We start from the raw sequence: 23,526 nt of genomic DNA on the forward strand, positions 1-23,526 counted from the left end.
GTCAGTGTCACTGTGACAGCCGGGAGAATGTGGTCTGTGCGAGAGTGTCCTGGAAAAACTGAAGGTATTTTAGTAAATGTAGGTTTCCTGTCACAACCTTCACATGGATATGATTCTATATGCACCTGCATATATTGTCAATTGTTATCATATATCATTATATATTACATAATTATAACCAAACTACTGTTACCTTGACAACTCGTCCATCATCATCAGAATAGCTAATACAACTTACAACGGGACACTCATCATGGAGCATAAAAGTACCCATATTTACCTAAATAAATACCATATTTTTCTCCCACACCTAATACCGTTGCACAATAATAATAATAATAATAATAATAATAATAATAATAATAATAATAATAATACACTTTATCAATTTCTGTTGAACACTTCAATGTAGTGATTATTAATAAGTAATACAAATTATGAGATTGTCTCGATCCATGATAATAGGCCTGCATTTAACCGACTGCGACTGCTTTGATTTTCCACTGTCTCACATGGTCTCTGGGCGCGTAAATTCCTATAGTTTAAAAAAAACAAAAAACCCGAACACCTCCATGTCCCCTCCAGGACACCGTACCGTGCGATGAATGAACGTGATGGGGTTTCAGTGGAGGCGCGTCGCTCCTCCCCTGAGGACTGGAGCCGAACACAACCAGGAAAGAAAGAGGACCGTGAACTGAATCTGTCCGGACAATAACGAAGAGGTAGGCTACGAAAAGACGTTCCGAGGAGTTTACTTCAGTCTGTCCTTTAGTTACATCCTGTGAAAATGACTAAAATGTTTTATTGAACTCCGTATTCACCTCGCGCGGGTGGAAACCTCGGAGATAGATTGTAGACTTCCCTGACGTTATCGCCACGCTTAAACGTATTTATTGTAGTGTGTTTCTGTAAACAAAAGAGAAAAAAAAGAAAAAGAAAAAAAAAAAGAATCTATTTAAAAGACACTGAGGTTTTACATAGTGTGTTAAAAAATGAACTCATACTTCCTTGTGGCTTTAAAAGTTTGCCCGGAGAATGTTTCCCGTACCGTCCCGGTCAGGCCGGCCGGTGCAGATTCTTGTACCTCTTCCTCTTCTTTGAGGTTTATCATCAAATGGCATCTCTCTCACACACACACTCACACACTTCTTCTGAACTGAAGAAGCCTCTTGGTTGAGAGGTGAAACGTCTTCGAGAAAGTGAAACAAGTTCAGTTGCCTACCAAACAGAATGGAACACAATGGTCAGAGGCAACACAGTGTTTGGAGCTTGTGTTTCTTTAAACCGCCACTGTCATAGCCTTTCAATTCTATTCTTTATTGTCATCATGAACTCTGACCTGGTCAGAATGACCTTTCTGGCCAAGCAGGCGCTTTAACTTTGCATCTGATCACCGTATTTGTCACTTAGGTTAATTGTCCACTCTCAATGAGGGCCATACAAGCTGAGCTTTAGCCATGAATTTGTCCTATAAGCTCACTGAGTGCTCTGCAGTTTTTAAACAGGTTTCTTTAAAATAGGAAGTAGATGAGTATTTAATTATGTGCACAGGAGCAGTTCAGTCATATTCAATTACATTCGACAAAGAGTGTATTGACACCTGCCAAAAAAACCTTGAATAAATATCTCATGTTTAAGGGCAGATGTTCACAGATGTGTTTTAAACCTTATAAACCATGGTTATAATGACTGTCCATGTAAGCATGTGCTGCTTGATTTGAAAAATGAAGTTAAGTTAGCTAGAAATTGAAATACAGGTGGTGTGAATTGTCCAGGATACCGTCCGGCAACACTGCAGGATGCCTCGCGTGTGGCGAGAGCCGCGCGTTATGTCAAAACTACCCCTGAGATATTCTGCTTCTCCATGATATATTTTCCAGCAAACCGTACAAAACTATAAAGCTAGTAAGTAGTAGTGTAATGCATACCACAACTCGACTCAATTTGGTGTGGTTGTGTGTGCGTGTGAAAGACACGTCCCAGAGTTCAGTCAGCCTGGTAAATAGTTGTTGTTTTTTTTGTTTTCTCCATAACCCCCCAAAAAGTGCAGCTCCAATCCAGGTCACAGCCACAAAAAGGAAGATGACTCAAAATTCTACTCTTTAATGCTTTAATGGCCCTGATTAAACTGCACAGCCAGAGGCACCATGTGATGCTTGTTTCCGTTCTCCCCTGCATGCTGTTCTCTGTTGCTGCTCGTTGATGCCGACAGTCTCGATGCCGGCACTGTGGGCCGCTGTGAGCACCCTGTGTATCCACAAAAACCTTAAAATCACAATAAATTTTGTGATATCAGACAGACCTCCCTTGTAGATTAGACATGGACAATTAAAGCCGGCAGGTTATCCATTTCTATCAAGCAGACCTAAATGATACAAACATGGATGTACAGCTCAAGTAGGTATGCCAGTGGCTCTGTGTGGAGTCACAGCTGTCCTTTCAGCTAAATACTAAAATCTGTATTCCAACGTGCTTACAATGACAATTCTGAAGAGCTGAGGTTAAGATGGGTGGACAGTTTTATTAGGGGTGTTTATCTGTTTGTTTGACTGACGTGTTTCAAGTCTTAGGAAAAAAAGAAAAAAGACAACCAATGTCCACTTAGCACAAAATACAGCATATATAATAGTACAGAAATGGAACACGGACACATATTTTTATGGTCTTTATCTCTAGATTGCTGGAAAACTAATTATAGTATCACAGCGATCACACTTCATGTATAAACTGCCTCTCTGTTTTACAATATAGTGATGTCAGAGTACTCTGACGCTTCCATCTCTTCCATCTCTCTGGTGGAGATCAAGGCTGAGACACATCTCGTCCTCAAAGCTTTCCTCAATCGGACACTGTCCATCCCCCTGACAGAGAGGCCTGGCAGAGTGGGAGGTGCCTACAGGTCCAGGTAATCCACCACCCTTCGCTAGGGCTTCTGTTTGGGCTTTTGTTTTTTGTGTCACTGTTCAATTTTCATTTACCTCAGGATGGATGCTGATATAAAAACATGATATACAAATACAATTTCTGTCTCCAGCAGCATGTTATTTTACGCTACGTAACAACAGTCAATGGAAACCAAAATCATCAACCCATTAAGGGCTGGATTCAAAATCACACTGAAAATCCGAGCAAAAAAAAATGAAATCACACTTTTATTTTATCACAGTCCCCATAATGTGACTCAGTAATAATGCCTATATGCGCTCCCTACAACGTCTGGGCATGCTCAGTTGGATTTGTGAGAGGGTCAATGGCATCAATACCTTTATCATCCATGAACTGTCATTTTGACAGCGATCTCGAAAAACCATCTGCGACTGCAAAATCTGGGGTTCAAATCCTGTAGTGTGAATTTAGCATTAGTAACCTCGATAGCCATAGCGAGAAAGGTCATCCTCGTGTAATTGACTTTCTGAATCCTCAAACTTCCTGATTTTTTTCCAGGTTTATGTGAAAATACAAAAGATGATCTCAGACTTTTGGACCCCACTCTATGAAGCAAATTAGAAATGACTACTGAACTACTTCAGATATTCACTTGAGGACAACGAAAAGCTTTCTCAGCATATCGCTATCACAGTTTCACAATTTATAACTAAGAGATGTTCCTGTACTTGATAAAGACAAACTTTAGGGGAATGCAGATCGTCTACTCAAAACATATCATCACCTGCATTATCAAGATCCATCTTGTTGGCAAGATGCATCAAAGTTAATTTTATAGCCCTAAATTAAAAGTGTGTGTAATTGTAGTATACCTATGCTTCACTAGCCCTGTTGTTCGATCACCTTTGTTCTTTCCAGTGCTAGCTTCAACTCACCACCAAAGCAGAATAATGGGTCGGCTTCGAAGGCGCAAAGTGTCAGTTCTGCAGATGAGAAGAAGACTGGATTCAGGGACTTCGTTAAACAGCTGCCTCATCGTAAGACCAAGAGCAAACTGTCACGCCTCAGAGGGCAAACAGAAGTAAGAAGTTGTTTTAATCTGGCATTTTACCCAAATAAAAACTAAACAGTTTGGTTTGTTGATTTAAGACAAGCAGCAGTCATTGTCCCTCCAATAGGGTCAGGGGATGATGTCGTACATTTTTTTTCCCATCTGTCTTGAAGTTTCTGTCCCGACTCTTGGGTCCGGAGTGAGGTATTTGTCAGCTACTGTCCAGACACCATAGTTTCTTGTTGCACTCATGGTTTTGGTGAAACCCAAACTTTTTCTTAAGTGGAAGAATATTTACTTTATACTGTGGCAGTGCCATGATTAAACTACTGATATGTACTCTGGGGAGTGTACCATTACCCTTTCCATTTCAGACGATTCATGTATTCCTCTGTCACCACCTGATAGACCAAGTCAACCCAGAATTTATATTAGAAAAAAACCCCAAAATCAGATATACGTTTTGAAAGAAATTACATTTGTCTAGATAGCAACAAAGCGAAGCTGCTGGGAGCATGATGGATAGCTTAACCTCAATGTACGGCACTCATAAATCCTGTTTAAATAATCAATATCAGAATCAGAATCAGAATACTTTATTAATACCCGGGGGGGGGGGGGGGGGGGGGGAATTGTTTAAATCTCTGAGGGGATTTAAACAATTTATCTCTCGGGGAATTTGTCAGTTGTCTTTGATTGACAGCTGTCCTGTGAAGCAGTGCCTCTCGTGCACAGTAAGACTATCTTTTATCAACATGGATCTTCCAAATGGTGTTGATTTCACAAAGAAATGTTTACTTGAATCTTCCCAACAAATGACATTAATGTGCTCATGTAAGGAAGCATTATTGATACTATGGTGGGTGGATCTCGGACGCTCCAGGGCAGGGATGGGCAACTGAGCCATACTGATTTATAAAATGTAAGTGATTTGCCACAAATTGGGCGATTGAATCTAAATGTTAAACACATAGCGATGAATCTGTCTTCAGTCTGAGTCCTTTCTCTAAATAGTCTTGTAAACATAGCAACAGTATGATATTATTGTGTCAGTTTCTCCAGATAATTTGGACCCTTCCCAGGTTAGTTCGCCATTTGGTAAATGTGTTGGTAATGCAGTTGACACAGCTGATCACAATACCCAAAATATTCACATCAGACCCACAGAAGAATCGTCAAACCCATAATGATGAGCAGAAAAACTTGTTCCCGCAGGATGATGCCATACCCCCCTCTTCCACATCAGAAGATGATGACAATGAGAAGAAGCTTAACCAAAAGAAGATAAAAAGAAAGATCTCCAGGTTCTTCAGGGGAAAGTTAGAGAAGCAGAAGGACAGAGAGGGGTCTGGATCTCATCCGCAAAGGCCTAAAACACTTTCCCTTGACAAAAATCCAGAGCCTTTGCCGACTATAGTCTCTCCCAGTAAGTTCCTCAAATACACTTTTAATCTTCAAACTACATGATCATTTGTTAGCTGCTAAGCCTAAGTTAAAATGTATTTTTTTATGTAGACTCCGCATTATCGGAAATTATCCACCTGTTGGTCGAAACATGTATCCACCGGTTGTTTATAATCAGATGGATGCCGTTATAATGTGTTTTGATTGAGATCCTGACCCAACAGTAATCTTGGAAAGTGGCAAAGTCACGTTCTTCACTCTAAATTATATAAGTACATCAGTAAACAGTCGACTCTGTCTGACTCTCCCTGTTTCTGGGGGAGAGTTCACTGAAATCTCAGTCAGGTTGACTGTGAACACCATCAGACCGACACACCCCTGATCCATGCCTCCGGCTTTTACATTCACACAGACGTCCAGCTTGCCTCTACTGCGGCTCTGATACTACCTCTGGATCCAAGCCATAGCGAAACTGTCCCCCTCTCTATGTCTGTTACTTTCATACAGACGGCAGTACAGAGAATTGGCGCATGATTCCCACATTGAACACCTTGCTAACATTGAATGGATTCTATTACATTCTACAGAGCAGTTTTCTGTGATTGTTTGTGCATGTGTATTGTGGTAACAGCTGGTTGTGACTGTCAGCACTCGGATTCATTTCCTTCACTGTTCCTTTAATTTCATCCTTGTAAACATATACGGTACTTGTGTGTTTGGCTTCATGTTGATGCAGACCACCCCCCTGAGTTCTTCGATGAAGTAGCAGGGAAACTGGATAAGATTGCCCAGGAGTCCACCTGTAGTAAGAAACTGAGTCCTCCAGCTCAGCCAGGTAATAAAACACACACACATTCGGATGCACGCATGCACACACACGCTATATTGTATTGCTTGTCGTGTCTGATCTGCCGTGACGACTCTGTCCATAGTTTAACTTGGTGTGTATGTACATCTGCAGAAAAAGTGTGTCCAGTGTTGTCGTTGTTGCGTTGTCTGTCACCTTTGGATTGGATTGGTTTAACCCATTAACAGCCAATGAACATACTGTTCTCATCTCTTTTGTAGTCTAATTCAGCGGTAAATTTGTTGTTGCCCACCGAGATGTGCAGTACATCAGACTATCAGGTCATCCAGGACAGCAAAATGTATTTCAAGACAAATATACACATTTTTAACCAAAAAAAAATTATATATAATTTGACCACTAATAGACTCTCTTATGGGATTTATAATGTATTGTAATTGGAAAAGTTTGCAATTGATGCAGACATTTTAAAATTGGGCCAATTTAAAGCTAATTCAATAGGCCTTTTAAAAGTTGCCGGTTTTTTCAAATTTGTATGTAATGTTACAGACTTTTAATCTTGGCAAATATTAAGTTCAATTAAACAAATCTTTTACTAGTCATTGTTTTCTTATAAACAATTTACTGAAAGGAAATAAGCTATGCCTTACCTGGAAGACCCTGTGAGGTATGGATGAATGACAGGGGCCCTCGGCCCTTTTATTGCATCCTCTGTCAAAATAAACCAAGTTTATTATGTTATTATATACAGACAACTTTTGTGTTAGGTCCAGCCATTTTGTGATATTTTCATTGTGTCTCTTTTGTGTTTGTCTTTCCTTTTTTCTGCATGGGTTCCTTGCAGTACTGGGACTACAAACAAAAATACTCCCTCCACAACATGTGGAAAAGGCATTACAGCTACACCAGTAGGAAGCAATGTTTTTAAATGTCTGCCCAGCTTTGTTCACTGTTCAATAGACCAAAACAGTGAACAAATTGTTTGTGCGGGTACCTGACCCACAAGCACAGATCATTGGGCAGCCTTTTTAACACAGCTTGTTTCAGTCTTACACGACCCTTTTATTGATCATTCATTAAGTTGTTGCTTCCGTCTTTTATTAGCGGGTGAGAAAGATGCAGTGGTGCACCAGCTTGTTGAGTTGCTCTCTTTGGAGGGAGATTCTATCAACACTAAGGTAGGCATTGGTTCATCATTAGGTTTTTAAAGCTACATTGGGGTAACAGTTGTTGAGTTTTGTTGCTCAGCAGCTATTTATTGCCACCTAACATGGTAATACAGTACATTCACCGAAAGCTCTTGTGAAAAAACACGGCAACAATTGAAACAATGCCAGATGAATATAGAATAAACTTTAACACACAGTGTAAGCGTTCCTCGCATGTAGATTTTTCTGTATGACTATGTAAACTGGCACTTCCTATACTGCTAAATGCACATCTTTTTACAGATCAATTCAGACCCCTTCCTGCGCTCCAGCTTATCACGTCTTTCCTACGCAACATTTGCTAAGCTGCTGGATACCTTCAGTAGCAGTCAAGTATCTGAGGCCAGCACCATGCCACCATCAGCTAGTCCAACACTGCAACGTATGGCTGTTACCATGGAGGTATCACGGCGGATAGTGACAACCACAGGTACCCAGCGCATGCAAGGCTATGCAGAGTGCTACATGGAGTCCTTTGCGCCCTGGGTCAAGAATCATGGAGGATGGGTGAGTGATCTAATAAATAAACAAATAACTAAGGTAAAAAATGTAGTTATCTTTGTGTGTCTCACACAGTAGTTCTAGTACACTTTTTATCCACAAGTAAAATAAAACAAACTAAACGTCAGAAAAACTAACCACATTATAAAACAAAATAGAGAGTGAGGCAAACTCAAATTAAAATGAAGGGAGAGTTGTAAGCTTAGGTGGTTCAGGGCTTTAAATGTGCTGGGCTGTCCAGAGCTCAGTCCCCACATATAGTTTATACATATGCCTTTTTTTTATGTGCTCGAAGAACCAATCATCACCAAGTACACATCATATTGACATTTAGGTGTTGATTTATTCTCAAAGTCAACTCATGGAATGTAACATTTCAATTTGAAAGTTCCATCTCGCTGTAGTTAGCCTAAAAAAAAGCTTTGCCTAAGTTTAACAGGCTGTTAAAAGGTGACTAGAGTGTGACCTCATTGGTGAGTAGGGCTGAACAGCACCGAACCCTAGCGCTCTGTCAAAACTGCTTAATACTGAGGAACCCGTATGTTTTGCTGTTAACTTGTAAAAAAACCCCCAATACATTCTCTGCCCAGAGCTGATGCATTGTCAGCGTTAGAAGCTTGACCACACCATTGGTCATTTGGTGTCAGGCTTAGGCATCTAGGCAGCTACGCAAATGATGAAAGTACATAGTATAGTATATAGTAGTACAGTATATATTGCGCATCATTTTCCTCTCTTTATCCTCATCACCCAACCTTTTATTTCATCTTCAGGAAAATGTGGTAGACATGGAGGAGTATGACTGAGTTCTCAGAGTTCCTTAATCTCAACGACCCACGGCTCAACACCAAGCTCTGGACATCATCAGTGAAGTGAGGAGGAATGAACGGACATTACTCTGCTCTCTTACATGGACGAGCTGTCCCACAGTCTCATCTCCACTGTGACAATATCCAGAAACTTTGTTTGAGGGTGTGGAAAGCAGCGTTGACCCTAACATACATGTGGAGTAACTGTAGCTTCCAGGAACTTAACTTCACTTGGAAGGTGAGATGCTCACAAAGGTTCAACATGCCTCTGTTTATGTGAACAAAAGGAAGGTCCCTCAGACCACTGGAATGAAGCATTCTGTCACTGTCAAAGTCTTGACAGGTTTTTGTTGGTACATAGACGAACAGTAAACGGTACATGAATTGAAGGTTTAGATGTTTTCAATTAAATTTTTTCTTTTTTGTTTTGTTTTTGTAATTTTCATGAAAAAATCATGAAAATAAATCAGATCAAATGTAAACACACATATATTTTGAATTGTACAAAAAAAATAACCCTACTGAGTTTGTTTCTGTGCCATCATTTATTTATAATATACAGCTCTGGAAACAATGGAGACCACTGCATAATTATCAGTTTCTCTTATATTACTATTTATGGGTATGTGTTTGAGTAAAATGAACATTTTGTTTTATTCTGTTAACTACTGACAACATTTCTCCCAAATTGCAAATAAAAATATTGTCATTTAGAGCATTTATTTGCAGAAAATGACAAATGGGTTAAACAACAAAACAAGATGCATTGTTTAGACCTCAAATAAAGAAACTGATAAAACAAGTTCATATTCATTTCTAAACAACACAATACTAATGTTTTAACTAAGGAAGAGTTCAGCAATCAATATTTGGTGGAATGACCCTGATTGTCAATCACAGCTTTCATGAGTCTTGGCATGCTCTCCACCAGTCTTTCACATTGCTGTCGAGTGACTTTATGCCACTCCTGGTGCAAACATTCAAGCAGCTCAGCTTTGTTTGATGGCTTATGACCATTCAGCTTCCTCTTGATCACATTCCAGACATTTTCAATGAGGTTCAGGTCTGGAGATTGGGCTGGCCATGACAGGCTGTTGATCTCGTGGTCCTTCATCCACACCTTGATTGACTTAGCTGTGTGGCATGGAGCACTGTCCTGCTGGAAAAACTAATCCTCAGAGTTGGGGAACATTGTCAGAGCAGAAGGAAGCAAGTTTTCTTCCAGGATAACCTTGTAGGTGTCTTGATTCATGCGTCCTTTGCAAAGATGAATCTGCCCCATTCCAGCCTTGTTGAAGCACCCCTATCATCACCGATCCCCCACAAATTTTCACCTTGGCTGCGAGACAATGTGGCTTGTATGCCTCTCCAGGTCTTCGTCTTGCCACTAGAAGACCAGAAGAAGTGTTGGGCAACTTCACCCCAGCTGCCATTTGCCATTCTTTTTACAAGTCACTTAATGTCATCCTACAGTTGCTGAGTGATAACCGAATAAGTTGACGGTCATGCTGGTCAGTGGAGAGTCGTTTTCGCCCTCTGCCAGTCTGTAGTTTTGTTGTCCTGAGTGTCTGCTGCTTGACCTTGTTCTTATTAACCGCCGTCTTAGAAATTTTAAGGAGGGAAGCCAACTGACGCTCACTGTATCCCTCTACCAGTAAATCCAGAACCCGTCTTTTCCTCACTCAAAACTTTTCTTTTCAACTCTTCTGGCATGGTCAATTGTTATTTTTTGATTCTAGTTACTTTTGAGCTACTACTAGCACTGTTTTTGCCATCCAGCTTGTCCTATTCCAAGAGGAAAGTGATGATCACAGCAGTAGTGGTTTTCCTCGTTAAGTAAGATATGGTTCATGTGATCACCTTATCAGTACCTCATTAGGTAAAATGAAGTGTACGTGTGTTGGAATTCAACAGAGACTGGAATGAAATGGCTGTCATACATGTAGAGATGCTGATTTCAGAAAAAATTGCAGTCGTCTCTTAATTTTTTCCAGAGCTGTATGTAGTTTTTATACTATAGTTTTCTTTTATAGTTACCTTGAGTGACGGGCAGCAACGATATGGTTAAAAAATAATTGACTTTAATTTTTGTTTACAGTTTCACTTGGACACCAAATAAAGATAACAGCAACTCATCAATGCAATATCTTTTTACTTGCTGCACACAAGAAACAATGTCTCATTGGTCATTCACGCCTAATGCAAAGGACATTTTTGTACATCCAGATTACATACAAAGTCAATGCAAAGCTGGACATGCCGATTCACTGCAGCCTGCTTCTCTGTACAAGTCACCCTGTGGCCTTGTGACATTTGACATTTTGTTCCTCTCTCAGGGTTCGTGCCTATGAGGTGCCTGAAAAGTGTCAGGAAGCACACATAACATTTAATGTATTTTTTTTTTCTGTACAGCTTTATGATGCATATAATCGGGTTTATGGATTGGAGGTTTTCTTTTGTGAATGGAGTCAACATCTACATAACCCTTACCTCTGTATGAACTCCACTGTATACACCACTTAGTACTCACGACTGGATCATGTAAGTGCAGTGTCTGAATACAGCTGTAAGTCTTTTCACTAGGGCTGCAAGATATGGTTAAAATGAATCAGAAATGTTGAATCGTCACACATTTTAACTTGATCAAAAAGAAATGCAGCCTCTACAGTTTGGTTATTACACTGGAACGAATTTCAGTTTCGACAATATTTTGATTAATTGTGCAGCCCTACAGTACTCTTCACAGTCAGCTACTCAGCATATGCAAACCTCTTGAGAAACTGCACGATGAGGTGAGCCTAAGACAAAAATAAATGACAAAGCACTGCGTATCACCCGTTCAATTGTGAAGTCATCACATTAACAGCACCCATTGTAAAAATACACCTTACCAGGATACAGTTGCCAAGAAACTGACTGCACAGCCAATGAATGAACAATGAATCCCTGTAAAGACTTGCACATGCCACTACTGGTACACCGTACGAGGCAGATTTTGCATCAAAGAGATGTTTAATTATTGAGGTGTCTTAGTAATGTTAGCAGAATTTCCCTAAACTAATTAGAAATCTTTGTCTCCATGCCACCTGCATTAAGCTGCCACCCCCACCAGAGGTCCCCACTGCACCACCAGAGGCCAGAAAGAAGTCAGCAGGAGAGGCCCCCCCCCCCCATTTATATATATAACAACATAAAAATAATAAAAAGACATATAATCAGTAGAAGCAACAGGGAGAAAACAGTGATGATGACGATGATGATGATGTTGATGACAATAATGCTTAGAATCTGTGTATTGAAATATAACAATTATATTAATAGTTATGATATTAATGATGTCAGTAGAGAGAGGAAGAAGAAAAAAGATAAAATACATTTTCGTCCTTAAAACGACGATTAAACTAACAATAATAGTAATAATAAAAATAACTTTATGTGTTATGTTACATGTCATTCTCTGTTGCATGTCATTTCTCAATCCCCTCTCCCCCTTCTGTCAAGTCTCTACTGTTGGCTATCAAATAAAAGCATAAATTGACTGAAAAATATAACCATGAACAAAAAAAGGTTATCTGAAAATTCTCTGTCACGTGGACCTCTCACCATGAACAACAGGCAGCGCTGCTTCTTAAGTGCTCCAAGCGTACCCAAGAACCCAGTCACCATGGTAATGCCACCAGCAACTAGCAGCAGATTGGCAGCTGAGAGGGATGGAAAGGAAAGGGGAAGAGAGGAAAACGCTGCCTGCGTGAAGGACAGCCAGACTCCAACGCCAAACAAGCCGCATCCTCCTAGCTTTTGTTGATGACAATAATGCTTATAATCTGTGTATTGAAATAGAACAATTATATTAATAGTTATGATATTAATGATGTCAGTAGATAGAGGAAGAAGAAAAAAGATAAAATACATTTTCGTTATTAAAACGACGATTAAACTAACAATAATAGTAATAATAATAATAATAAGTTATATAATAATAGAGCAGATTAAATATTGTACAATATTTATAGATATTTAACATGATATTTGAACAGTAGTAATTATATACATAATGATGAGGATGGATATTTGATCAGCACTAAATTAATAGGAAACGTGTAAGCGCATAGACACATTTAACATCATGTCAAAGCTCTTAACAAAGACTGTTGAAAACTCAAACTCTTACATACATGGCACGTTTAACACACAAAATAAACCAGCAAATCCTCTTTTTCTATGCATTTTATTACAGTCCACAGAACAAGCAATGCATGGGCATATGTGATTCAGGAAATTAAAGTGCGCTCAGGGGATTAGGCTTCATCATTAGGCCTACTAAATACAGATCATTTCAGTCACAACCAAACTGAACAAAGAATTTATAGGCTCGGCTATATTAAACATACACATAGCCTAGATTAATATGATCATGTGCAGTGTGGATGGATTCTTAAAAAAGCCACAACAAACACTTTGGTCGGTAACACATTACATGCCATAACTATAGTAATATATTACTGAAATATCAGTCGTAATACATTATAGTACTTCGTATTACCATGATGCATACAAAGGTATACAAATGATGTATACAAAAGTAATGCATTACAGTAATATATTTCTTTTTAATTGTCAGCGTATATATCACATTTCACACATTATTTTCTAACCATGAATACAATTCTAAAAAAAAAATAGCTGAAGTAATGCAATGTTAAACTGTGATGATGATCATGATAACATTTATATTGTTTTTACAAAGACAACCAAACTCTTTACTCTGTTAATCAGTCGCTTACCAACTGGATTTGTCAGTGATGATTGTGTCTACTGATGTGGTTTTTAGTTTGGGGGAATCTTGAGAGGAAATTGTGACCCAATCAGTAGGTCATTTGATAGACACCAATTTCAGATCTGTTTTAAAACTAGCACTGAGCCACCACAGATACCAAGGGACTTGGTGATAACGCTTCCATCACAGGCCAGTGAACAGCTGGTCTGTTTTCAGTCCAAGTCCTTCTCGGCACGCAGAATTTGACAACACATCAGCATGGAGAACACCAGGGCCAATATCTGACAAGAGAAGAGGGGGAATAGGGTCAAAGTGTGTATGTGTGTGAGAGAGAGAGAAGGGAGACATTTTAATGAATATTACTATACGTTAAAATCAACTATCATTTCTACAGTAATGTGACAAAGAATCTTTAATAGTGTTGTAACATCACACCTCTTGGTCTTGCTCTTGCTTTTTTGAAGGTTTTGGTTTTATCTCAGAATGAAATGCATTTTACTCAGCCCTGTCTTGGTCTAACCTCAGATGTGCATTTTTGCATCACAGCAAAAACATATATATAAAAAAATCTCTATCAAAGTTATAATGCTATAGCACTGATAATTGTATTCTGTTCTTTTCTTTCATTAGATATTCTCAAAACTTATTTTACAGTTGTCAAGGAAGGTCACACACAAAAAGCACAGCTGCAGATTCTGGGTAAATGCACTTCTTACCAGCAATGGCACTGGTTAGTGCTGCTAACATTTGCTTTGAGCATAAATATTTTAGGATGTTGAGTTTCCCTGACCCTGCTGTAGTGTTTTGCTGTTCCTGATGTTGCTGTGATCCTAAATGGAACTTCATGCATTGCACTTCTTGTCTACTGTAATTTTTGCGTCAATATAACAGCAACAAAATAATTTGCGGGTACACTTGTTTTAGGGGCGGCTGTAGCTGTAGCTCAGTGGGTAGAGCTGGTTGACTGGTGATCAGAAGATCGCTGGTTCGAATCCCGGCTCCCCAGGGCAGGACTGAGCTACATGTCGAAGTACCCTTGAGCAAGATACTGAACCCCAAAGTTGCTCCTGATGTGCAGTTGGCACCTCGTGGAGGCAGCCACTGCCATCAGTAAGGGTCCTGCGATGAGCTGGCGACTCATCCAGGATGTACCCTGGCCTACGCCCATAGAGTAAAACTGGATTTGGCCCCAGTAAGCCCAGCAACCCCTTAGGGGGGGAAAAAAAAGCGGCGACCCTCGTGGAAAACGGAACGGAACTTGTTTTAGGGAAAATTACGCCTCTTTCATTACCACCCTGAACGCCTGTTCTTGGACAATGTAACTTGGGTGGAAAGGGTACAATCTCCTCGGGAAAAGTGTGCAACAGTTTATGGCACTACGCCAAACACAACCAACCATGGACTTTCAGTTACCTGTATGAAGATGCTGGCTTGTTATTGTCAGCACAGACATCATGAATTTCTGTGTAGTGATCTGCCTCACAGTTATCGGGAAAACAACAACGATCCAACAGCTAAGTGTACATCCTGACTGGTGTTATTTATAGAATTGAAAAGAAGCTGTAACCTTGTCTTTGTCATGTCTCATGGAGTTTTGAAGATTTCCCAGACGCAAAAAGTCTTAAGTGTAACTGCACTCTGAAGCTGTAGGGCTACCAAGTCCCAATTAATACTAATTCTTGCATAATTATGATTTCAATTCCTGAATAATACAACAATTTACATCAATAATGCCCTCATACCATATTCCAATATTCACTGACCTGCTGTAGGGGACTGGGGAAAATCCTGATGTGTGTGTACTGTCTGTGCCACATGCCATCCCATTATATATACATTACATTTTTATTTATTCAATTTTATGTGAGAGCTGCATTGAACTGAATTAATAGAATGAACCTAAATAAAAGAAATATGAGCATACGGACAGTGATTGTGTGCTCTGATTTCCTTGTGAATACTGTATTTCACACACAACCTTGTCAGACGATGTCAGCTTTCAAGGAAGATTTTTAGTAAATAAATGCATTCTAGTGTTTTTTTTTTTCACAATCGACTGGGTTTAGAGCTTTATGACCTTATAGAAAAACAAACAATGAATTATATCAATTTAAGAAGGTTGGAGATAAGTACCTGCACAACACCAATACACACTCCAAATACCAGAACAGAGTGGATATTATCCAGTAGCCACTGCTTTGCCTTATGGTAACATGGCTGCAGAGGACAAACAGAGACAGAGAGTGAGGGAGGGCTGGAAACCTCAGACAAGTAATAAAAGAATAAGTAAGCCAGAAGTAGAAAAGATAACATCTGTAATGATGAAGAGACAAGTGAAAGGAAGAATGATTACAACTTATTTCAGCTTTCAAGGAAGGATCACAGGTAACTGGCTAGGGTTACTCCAGATGAGCCAACAGCTGATCTCGAGTGTTAACAATGGACCCGTGGCAGTATGCAGAATGCTAATGTTACAAACTGACCATCCATGGTTCCTCACCTGCAAGGTGGGTCAGTGCAGCAAACACAAAAAATAAAGAAATAATTTGGACACACTAGAAAAACTCGAAAGACAAAAGTAAAAGATGGAGCTGCTGTAACTGGCTGTCGCTCTTGCAGCACCATCGTTACAGGAGAGAGCACTGTGGGGCTTCTCTTCATGCTGCATGTATTAAAGAGATCCGATTCATCACACTGAGTCAAAAATTCTTCAGAGAATCAGAGCAACTCTCAACAAGGAGAATTCCCCTTCACACTCCACTCTATAAAGTCGTTTTTTACTGTTTCTCTTATGTAGCATGAAATGACTTCAACTTTATGTTTGCAACCCTGGTGTTGTTTAAAGTAAAACACACTGCTGCAAGATGGCTTATATAGTTCTTGGGAACTTCAGTGAGCATAACAGATTTTGAAGCTGCCTTATTCTCTCAAACTAAATCTGAATTCATTCCAGATGAGTGAGTGTACCTGATTCTTTCAAATACAAAGAATGAAACTTTAAATCACATGGTTTACATTACCGGCTGACCAATTTCCTGCAGGCTGTATTGGGGTTTTTTTTAAACTGAGAAAATGACAGAGAAAGAGGCAACTGATCCTCCTATATGAGCCAAACCGACATGCTGGTGCCGGTGTGACAGAAGACCTCAGCACAGCGCCATTTCCCGGATCAGCAACCATTTTCTCTTTAGTTTAGTGTACTGATAGCTGTGCTTTACCTTAACTTTAAACAAAAGTAAACACTCATATCGTTGCGCTGGTCACTGTCAAGCATTTGTGGCTTCATTTTTCTAACTCTATTGCTATTCAACTCATACACACTCATGAATGTGAAGCAAACATGGATTTTATTTCAGAGAATCAGGCAAAATGAAAACAATGTTAGAACTCAGCGCAGCTAACTAACCTCACTCCATCCATCGACACACTGGTCTGTCCCAACAGAGCAGCAGGATGAGGGCAGCGTTCCATTCAGCACTTCATTCCAGTCCTTTTTGTCAGTAACTCCACAACATTTGAACTGGGAGAGGAGACAATAAGATATAAAATGTGGAGCAATACCAGAAATACACCTGCTCCTCTTTTAAACTCTTGTTTGAAGCATGATCTCTCAAGGTTAGAGTGACTGTGGCATCCTCCACCTTCACCTTCAGTGACATCATTGATTCTTTTGTAGACAGCCATATTTATGCAACATAAGTCATGCATTGTTTGCTGAGAGTACTCACCATTTTCTGGACATTATCCCAAGATTTTTTCAGACCAGGCTCTGAATTATAAATCTTCATACCTTCCTTTAAATCATTTTGTGCTTTGTCATCCAGCTAACAAAAAGTGAAAAGAAAGAAAGAAAGAAAGAAAGAAAGAAAGAAAGTCATTAGTCATCCAGGTCATGTTAATTTTAAGTGCTGTATCGTAGGCAACTGGACATGTTTCAGTTTCTTGAAGACGTTTCACCTCTCATCCAAGAGGCTTTTTCAGTTCTAACTAACTGAAGGGGAGTTGCAGGCTTTTAATCTCTGTGTGGGAGTGTCCTTACAGAGCTCTTACTTCCAGAGTCTACAAAACTCCATGAGACATGACAAAGACAAGGTTACAGCTTATTTTCATTTCTATAAAAAACATCAGGATGTACACTTAGCTGTTGGATCGTTGTTGTTTTCCTGTTAACTGTGAGGTAAAGATCACCACACAGAGAGTCATGATGTCTGTGCTGACAATAACAAGCCAGCGCCTTCATACAGGTAACTGAAGTCCATGGTTGGTTGTGTTTGGCATAGTGCCATAAACTGTTGCACACTTCTCGCGGGGAGATTGTACCCTCTCCACCCAAGTGACATTGTGCAAGAACAGGCATTCAGGGTGGTAATGAAAGAGGCGCAATTTTCCCTACAACAAGTGTACCAACTCCCCTTCAGTTAGTTAAAACTGAAGAGGTGTGATGTGAGAGGTGAAACGCCTTCAAGAATCTGAAACACGTCCAGTTGCCTACGATTCAACACTTGGATATGTATTTAATTTAATTATTACGGAATGCTGACGGATATAGATATTGATCATTATCAACTAAAGGTGACACACACCTGCTATACATAAACAAGTTGGAGGGTGCATAAGCTTACCTTGTCACTGAAGATGTGTATAACCAATACTAGTGTCACCTCTGTCAAGACCAAGAGCAGAAGGATCACAAAGAACTGCAGAACAGAGAAAAGCTGTTTGAGATAGGCATAATGTTCACAAGCTAAAGCTATATAGACAATCCTGATGTTACTGCATTAACATCATAACATCTGAACTGCAGCATGCCCAGTTCATGTCAGAACATCTCTGTTGCATGTCATTCTCTGTTGCATGTCATTCTCTGTTGCATGTCATTTCTCAATCCCCTCTCCCCCTTCTGTCAAGGCTCTACTGTTGGCTATCAAATAAAAGCATAAATTGACTGAAAAATATAGCCTTAAAAAAAAAAAAAAAGGTTATCTGAAAATTCTCTTTCATGTGGACCTCTCACCATGAACAACAGGCAGCGCTGCTCCTTAAGTGCTCCCAGGCAACCCAAGAACCCAGTCACCATGGTAATGCCACCAGCAACTAGCAGCAGATTGGCAGCTGAGAGGGATGGAAAGGAAAGGGGAAGAGAGGAAAACGCTGCCTGCGTGAAGGACAGCCAGACTCCAACGCCAAACAAGCCGCATCCTCCTAGCTTTTCAGAAAAAGAACTGTCAGTGTTAAAACGCATTAATCACAAGGCATTGTCTTGAAAAATATTCATGTTTCTAGTAAAGGGTTGGAAACCCCAAATTGTGAGAAAACGAAAACAACACAAGATCTAACTTGGCATGTCTGCAGAACTGTTAAAGGGTTTCAGTGGTATTCAAACTTTACTCTCCACAACTCTTTATTTGAGAAACACTAAATTGGAAGACACCACTGACTGATTTTTTGGGGAAAATGTTACAAAATACAGAAAAAATGAATGCGTATATAACTAAATACTAACCCAGAAGATGAGGTTAAAGACAAACATCAAATATTTGACACAGCACAAACACCGACGAGACACCGACATCCTGCAAAAGAAAGACAGAACAGTAGAGCATTGACATATAAAGGAGACCTGTTGTGCTTGTTTTCTTACCTTATTTTTTCTCATAGTTCAAATTATGAGGTAAAAATGTAATATCTGTGAGCAAAAAGCTGTGGTCCTCAGACCTACTGACCTCAGACCATATTTACAATGCTTTTTGACTTCTTTCACAGAGATCCGTCTTCAACACATCAGTTTGAAATTTACCATATGTTTTTGTTTCACTGACCAAGACAGACAGTCACGTGGCATGGACACGAGACAACAGGAAAGGATAAGCAGAACAAAATGTAAGTAACTCACAATTTTGAAGCCATTACTGTGAGAATAGTGTCAGAAATAAAATTCTGCTGATTTCTCTGACAGTGCAAATCAACTGCCAGTTTTCTCCAAGGAAGTGATTGTTATTGTTAGTGCAATAGTGTAGTGTAGGTCAATAGGAAATAGGAAATGTAACTCACTGTTCAGTGAACACTCTCTTAAGACAGATTTGAAACAATGTGAGCCCATGATTTCAATGAAGAATGTATTATAATATGACATTGCTGATTATATATAAAGCTTTTTGTCTCTAATGTCTTCTAATTTGTCTTTGACTGAGATTTCCTCGCACAGACTCCTGACTTTACACAGGATGTCAAACTCCTGACAGGAAGGAAGCTCCCTACCCTCCTCAGTAGACCTAGTTATACTGCTGAAGGCATTTCCTGTGACCCTAGCAAAGTTCTGGGGAAACTGTATTTCAAAGAAGTAGAGGCCGTGGTAGGCTTTTCAATTTGTATTTATTTGTGTTGCAATTGCAGGAGGCTGTGTCCTCAGCACAATAGCCCAAAATTCTAATCTGACTTGTGACCCTCTGCTGCATCTCAATCCCCCTTTCTCTCTCATCCAGTTTCCTGTCGTCTCTAAACTGTCCCATCAATAAAGCCATAAAAAGGCCAAAAAAGAATAAGAAAAGGAAAGCAGCGATTGTTTAATCAGTTCAATCAAATGTTAAATGCAACAATTAGCTCAGATTTTTGTGACTGGTAAACAGAGTCAGAACAAACTCTGTCAGCCACTGTGAAGATACATCAGAGGGGGTGACATAGCTACAAGTTGGTCACATTGGACCTAATTAACTGGAATTATTACATATATATCATTGCAGGGCTATTTAATTATTGAACTGTCAAATGCATTTTTGAATTAAATACATCCTATTGTTTTCAACAATTGTTTTCTTTTTGTTTCTTAATAGCATTTTCCCCATGAAATGTTCTCTCCCATTGCACCTACTGTCTGAGCAGCAGCTCTTCATCTCCTCAACTGTCTCTTCCAAAGGGTCTACTTCTTTTTTTCCTGTTATGAGAGGAAAACATCATGGTTTGGCTTAAAATACCTGGTTTGGTTGCCACAGTAACGGATTGAGATGCTCCGTCTTTGCATGAAAAAATAAGCCAAAATAATGATGAAGGTTCAACGTCATCAAGGTCATGGTAATTGTAAGTGCAATGTGGTTTAACAAACCACAGATACGTCCACAGTTGAAAATTGTAGCTAACATGGCCTATCGTGTTCAAATTAAACGCTTATTAGCTGATTTTCACTGACTTTTGGGGGGGGGGTGACACTCATTTGTCAAAAGCAGATCATTCTAAGTGCTATACATGATACAGCACTTACAATAAACCGCCTTTAATGATAACATTCCCATGGCCACAATCCCCTCCACCACCTGATGTGAAGGTCTGCTAATAAGCATTCAATGTGAACATGATGTGCCATGTTAGCTACAGATGTGGTTTTGTTAAACCACTGATACATTGAAACGTATTCAACAAACTGAAACAAGTCCAGTTGCCTACGATACAGCCCTTAGAATTACCATGACCTGGATGACTGAGAACCTTCATCAACATTATCAGCAGGTGTTTTGTGTTCTGAGGATATTTCCAGCAAAATTTGTGGCAAGCAAAACCGTTACTTTTCATGCAAAGTGGGACAATCTCCATCCGTGATCGGGGGAACCAAACTATTCTAAGCCAAACCATGATGTTTTCCTGATGCCATGTGCAGACACAACGCAAACACACATTTTTTCATGCGACCGGATTACATACAAAGTCAATGATGAAAAGCGATTGGGCGCAAATTTGCCAAGCAGTGACAATCGCCTCAACTGACAATTGTGTGAGTTGAAAAATATTAAAGCTAAATTTTCTCTCTCTATTTAACAGCATCACGTTAACTGACATGTGTCCTCTTAAACCATTCAAAAAGAAAAACAAATAGTCCAAACAATATCTTATCTGATGGCTGTGGGAACCCTTAGCAAAAAGTAGTATACTTGAAGTTCATTTTATTAAGTATGCTTGAGTATAAGTATAAGTATAGCAAGTATACTATGGACCATGTACTTGTAGCATACTAGAAAGTATACTAATTTAATACTTCTTCGGACTAAATTGGAACAATTTAAGTTTATAAAAGTATACTTTAAGTATACTTTATAAGGACATTTTAAGTTTACAGAAGTACACTTTCAAGTATACATCAAGTACACTCATCTTTATACTACTAGTGTACTAAGTATATACTTCTAGCCCACATTTTAGTTTATTAACATGTAAGTTTATAACAGGGGTAATGCCTCAAAGCAAATGTGTGTAGTGAAAAACATTTTTATTCTGCTAAATTAAATGTAAGCACAACTCAATGACTCAACCTTTTTCTGTACTAACATCAAAATATTGTAAGTATTAGCACTTGTAATGTGTCTCTCTAGCAAGAGATTCACCATTTATTATCATACGTGCACACAACTTAACAGACGGGAAGTCTCTCCCGGAAAACACCCCTTCACTCACGGTGCCAACATTTTTATCATCTTTGTAAATTCGACACAATGTAACCACAGAACAAGGATGTGAATTAAACCGCAACCGTCTTACACATCATCTTAATCACAAACACATTCATGAACCATAATTACACCAACAACAACAGAATACCCAAGAGTCTTTGCGCCACAGTCCACAGTATACTAAAGTACAAGTATAGGCTTTAGTATTAAAGTATAAGTCTAAGTATTAATGTACTTAGTCTTAGACTATTCTTTATACTTTTCAGTATAAGCCAAGTATACTTCACTATACTTTTCTTAAGTATATAAAATATAGTATATAAAAAGTACACTTCAAGTATACTGCCTCAGTTTTAGTATAAAATAAGTATACTTGTAGTACACTTGAATAAACTACTTTTTGCTGAGAGAAATGTTTGGGTTTTGATATATATGATATAAGTGAACCAGATGCTAGTCCTTGTCAGGGTCAGGTCAACTGGTGGTGTGAAGCATCTGGACCAGTCAATGATCTGAACAAGGACAGATGAGAGGGAGTGTCTGGGAAAACCTGTTGACTTCCTGTTTACTTGCGTCCAGTCAATCAGAGCCGATAGAAAAATCCTCTTTTTATTGGTAATACATGGACCCACGCCGAAATACACTAACAACGGTCCGATTTTTTGACATGCTGTATTTGTTGTGATTATTATTTATTTATTTTAAAGAAAAAGACACTTGAACTGTTATGCCAGATGTGCAGTGACGGCAAGATCGAGAGTTTATCAAATGTAGCCCACTGATTATAAAACTTTATCGAAACATTTTGATGTAGTGTGGGAAAAAAAAGTTCTGGCTAGTGTTTGACCAAAGAAAACGCTCCATTTTAATCAGCGAACACAGTTGATTGTGATGTCTGGATTGAGCAGACTCAGGTAGACTTTACCTGAAGATGAGTTTCAATTCCTTCAAATATTCACGTCTTTGTCGCGCTCTTCCTAACTCCTGGCTCCGTCATCCCCTGGTTCCGGGCTCTCCTTTCGATCGGTCCCTGCACCGTCAGCTTTCCGCCCCCCCCAGCTCTGTTTCCTTCTCTTCCTCGGTTTGTTGTTCACTGGTCGACGGTGTCGGCTAACTGGTGTTCCTCACAAATATTGTCCTCGTTTGTCCCGTTATTTGGTTCGGTTCTGTTAACGGAGCGGTGTAACTCCGTCAGCCACACTGTCTCGACTCCTCCCCCCCCCCTCTTTAATCACTTCCAGATGTGTTCGTTCCTTCCCAGTCCTCTTTTTCCACTTACTCCTCTGAACCTCGGCCCGTCTAACGTGTCCCACTCTCTGCTCGTTTTAAATCTTCAGGGTCACGCCTGTGTTCCCTCTCTACCTGAGAAGTTCTCTTAGAAAGCTTTAAAATAATCCATATTTATTTTCCTGACCACACTGCTGCATTTAGTATATTTTTCAACTGCTGCAGCTGACACTGAACACTATGACCAGAGACTGTTGTGTAACAACAAAACGATCAGAATACCAATAATACTACATATGAAGTCATAAAATGTAAATCCTTCATCTGACTTGCTGACATACCCAAATTGCCATCCCAAATAAGATCTCTGCCTGTCAAAGTGTCCTTGGGCAAGATACTGCTCCTGATGTGCTGGTCGGC

The 23,526-nt window shown here is 39.5% G+C and overlaps 2 protein-coding genes across 5 annotated transcripts; one reads left to right on the forward strand and one right to left on the reverse strand.

The window, feature by feature from the left end:
* The first annotated feature begins 619 nt into the window (after positions 1-619).
* bcl2l12 (BCL2 like 12) lies at positions 620-10,839 on the forward strand. Of its 4 annotated transcripts, none has more exons than XM_030409092.1 (8): positions 620-722; positions 2,745-2,905; positions 3,805-3,967; positions 5,135-5,363; positions 6,078-6,176; positions 7,254-7,327; positions 7,601-7,864; positions 8,632-10,839. In XM_030409092.1, exons 2-8 carry the CDS (start codon positions 2,754-2,756, stop codon positions 8,662-8,664), a joined length of 1,014 nt encoding a protein of 337 aa, XP_030264952.1. In that variant the 5' UTR covers positions 620-722; positions 2,745-2,753; the 3' UTR covers positions 8,665-10,839. The 4 variants fall into 4 exon arrangements, with proteins under 4 accessions (XP_030264952.1, XP_030264954.1, XP_030264951.1 ...); XM_030409094.1 differs by having other exon boundaries at positions 5,153-5,363; XM_030409091.1 differs by having other exon boundaries at positions 638-722; positions 2,752-2,905.
* A 2,037-nt stretch (positions 10,840-12,876) lies between these two features.
* tspan4b (tetraspanin 4b) lies at positions 12,877-23,124 on the reverse strand. The gene is made up of 8 exons (XM_030410381.1): positions 22,805-23,124; positions 18,948-19,017; positions 18,459-18,650; positions 18,067-18,141; positions 17,173-17,268; positions 16,851-16,964; positions 15,578-15,661; positions 12,877-13,725 (listed from the first exon to the last, which is right to left on the reverse strand). The coding sequence occupies exons 2-8, from the start codon at positions 19,014-19,016 to the stop codon at positions 13,657-13,659; spliced, it is 699 nt and encodes a 232-aa protein (XP_030266241.1). The 5' UTR covers position 19,017; positions 22,805-23,124; the 3' UTR covers positions 12,877-13,656.
* Positions 23,125-23,526: the final 402 nt, after the last annotated feature.

This window comes from Sparus aurata, chromosome 24 (genome assembly GCF_900880675.1).
Source record: "Sparus aurata chromosome 24, fSpaAur1.1, whole genome shotgun sequence".
In the NCBI taxonomy this organism is placed as follows: Eukaryota; Metazoa; Chordata; class Actinopteri; order Spariformes; family Sparidae; genus Sparus; species Sparus aurata.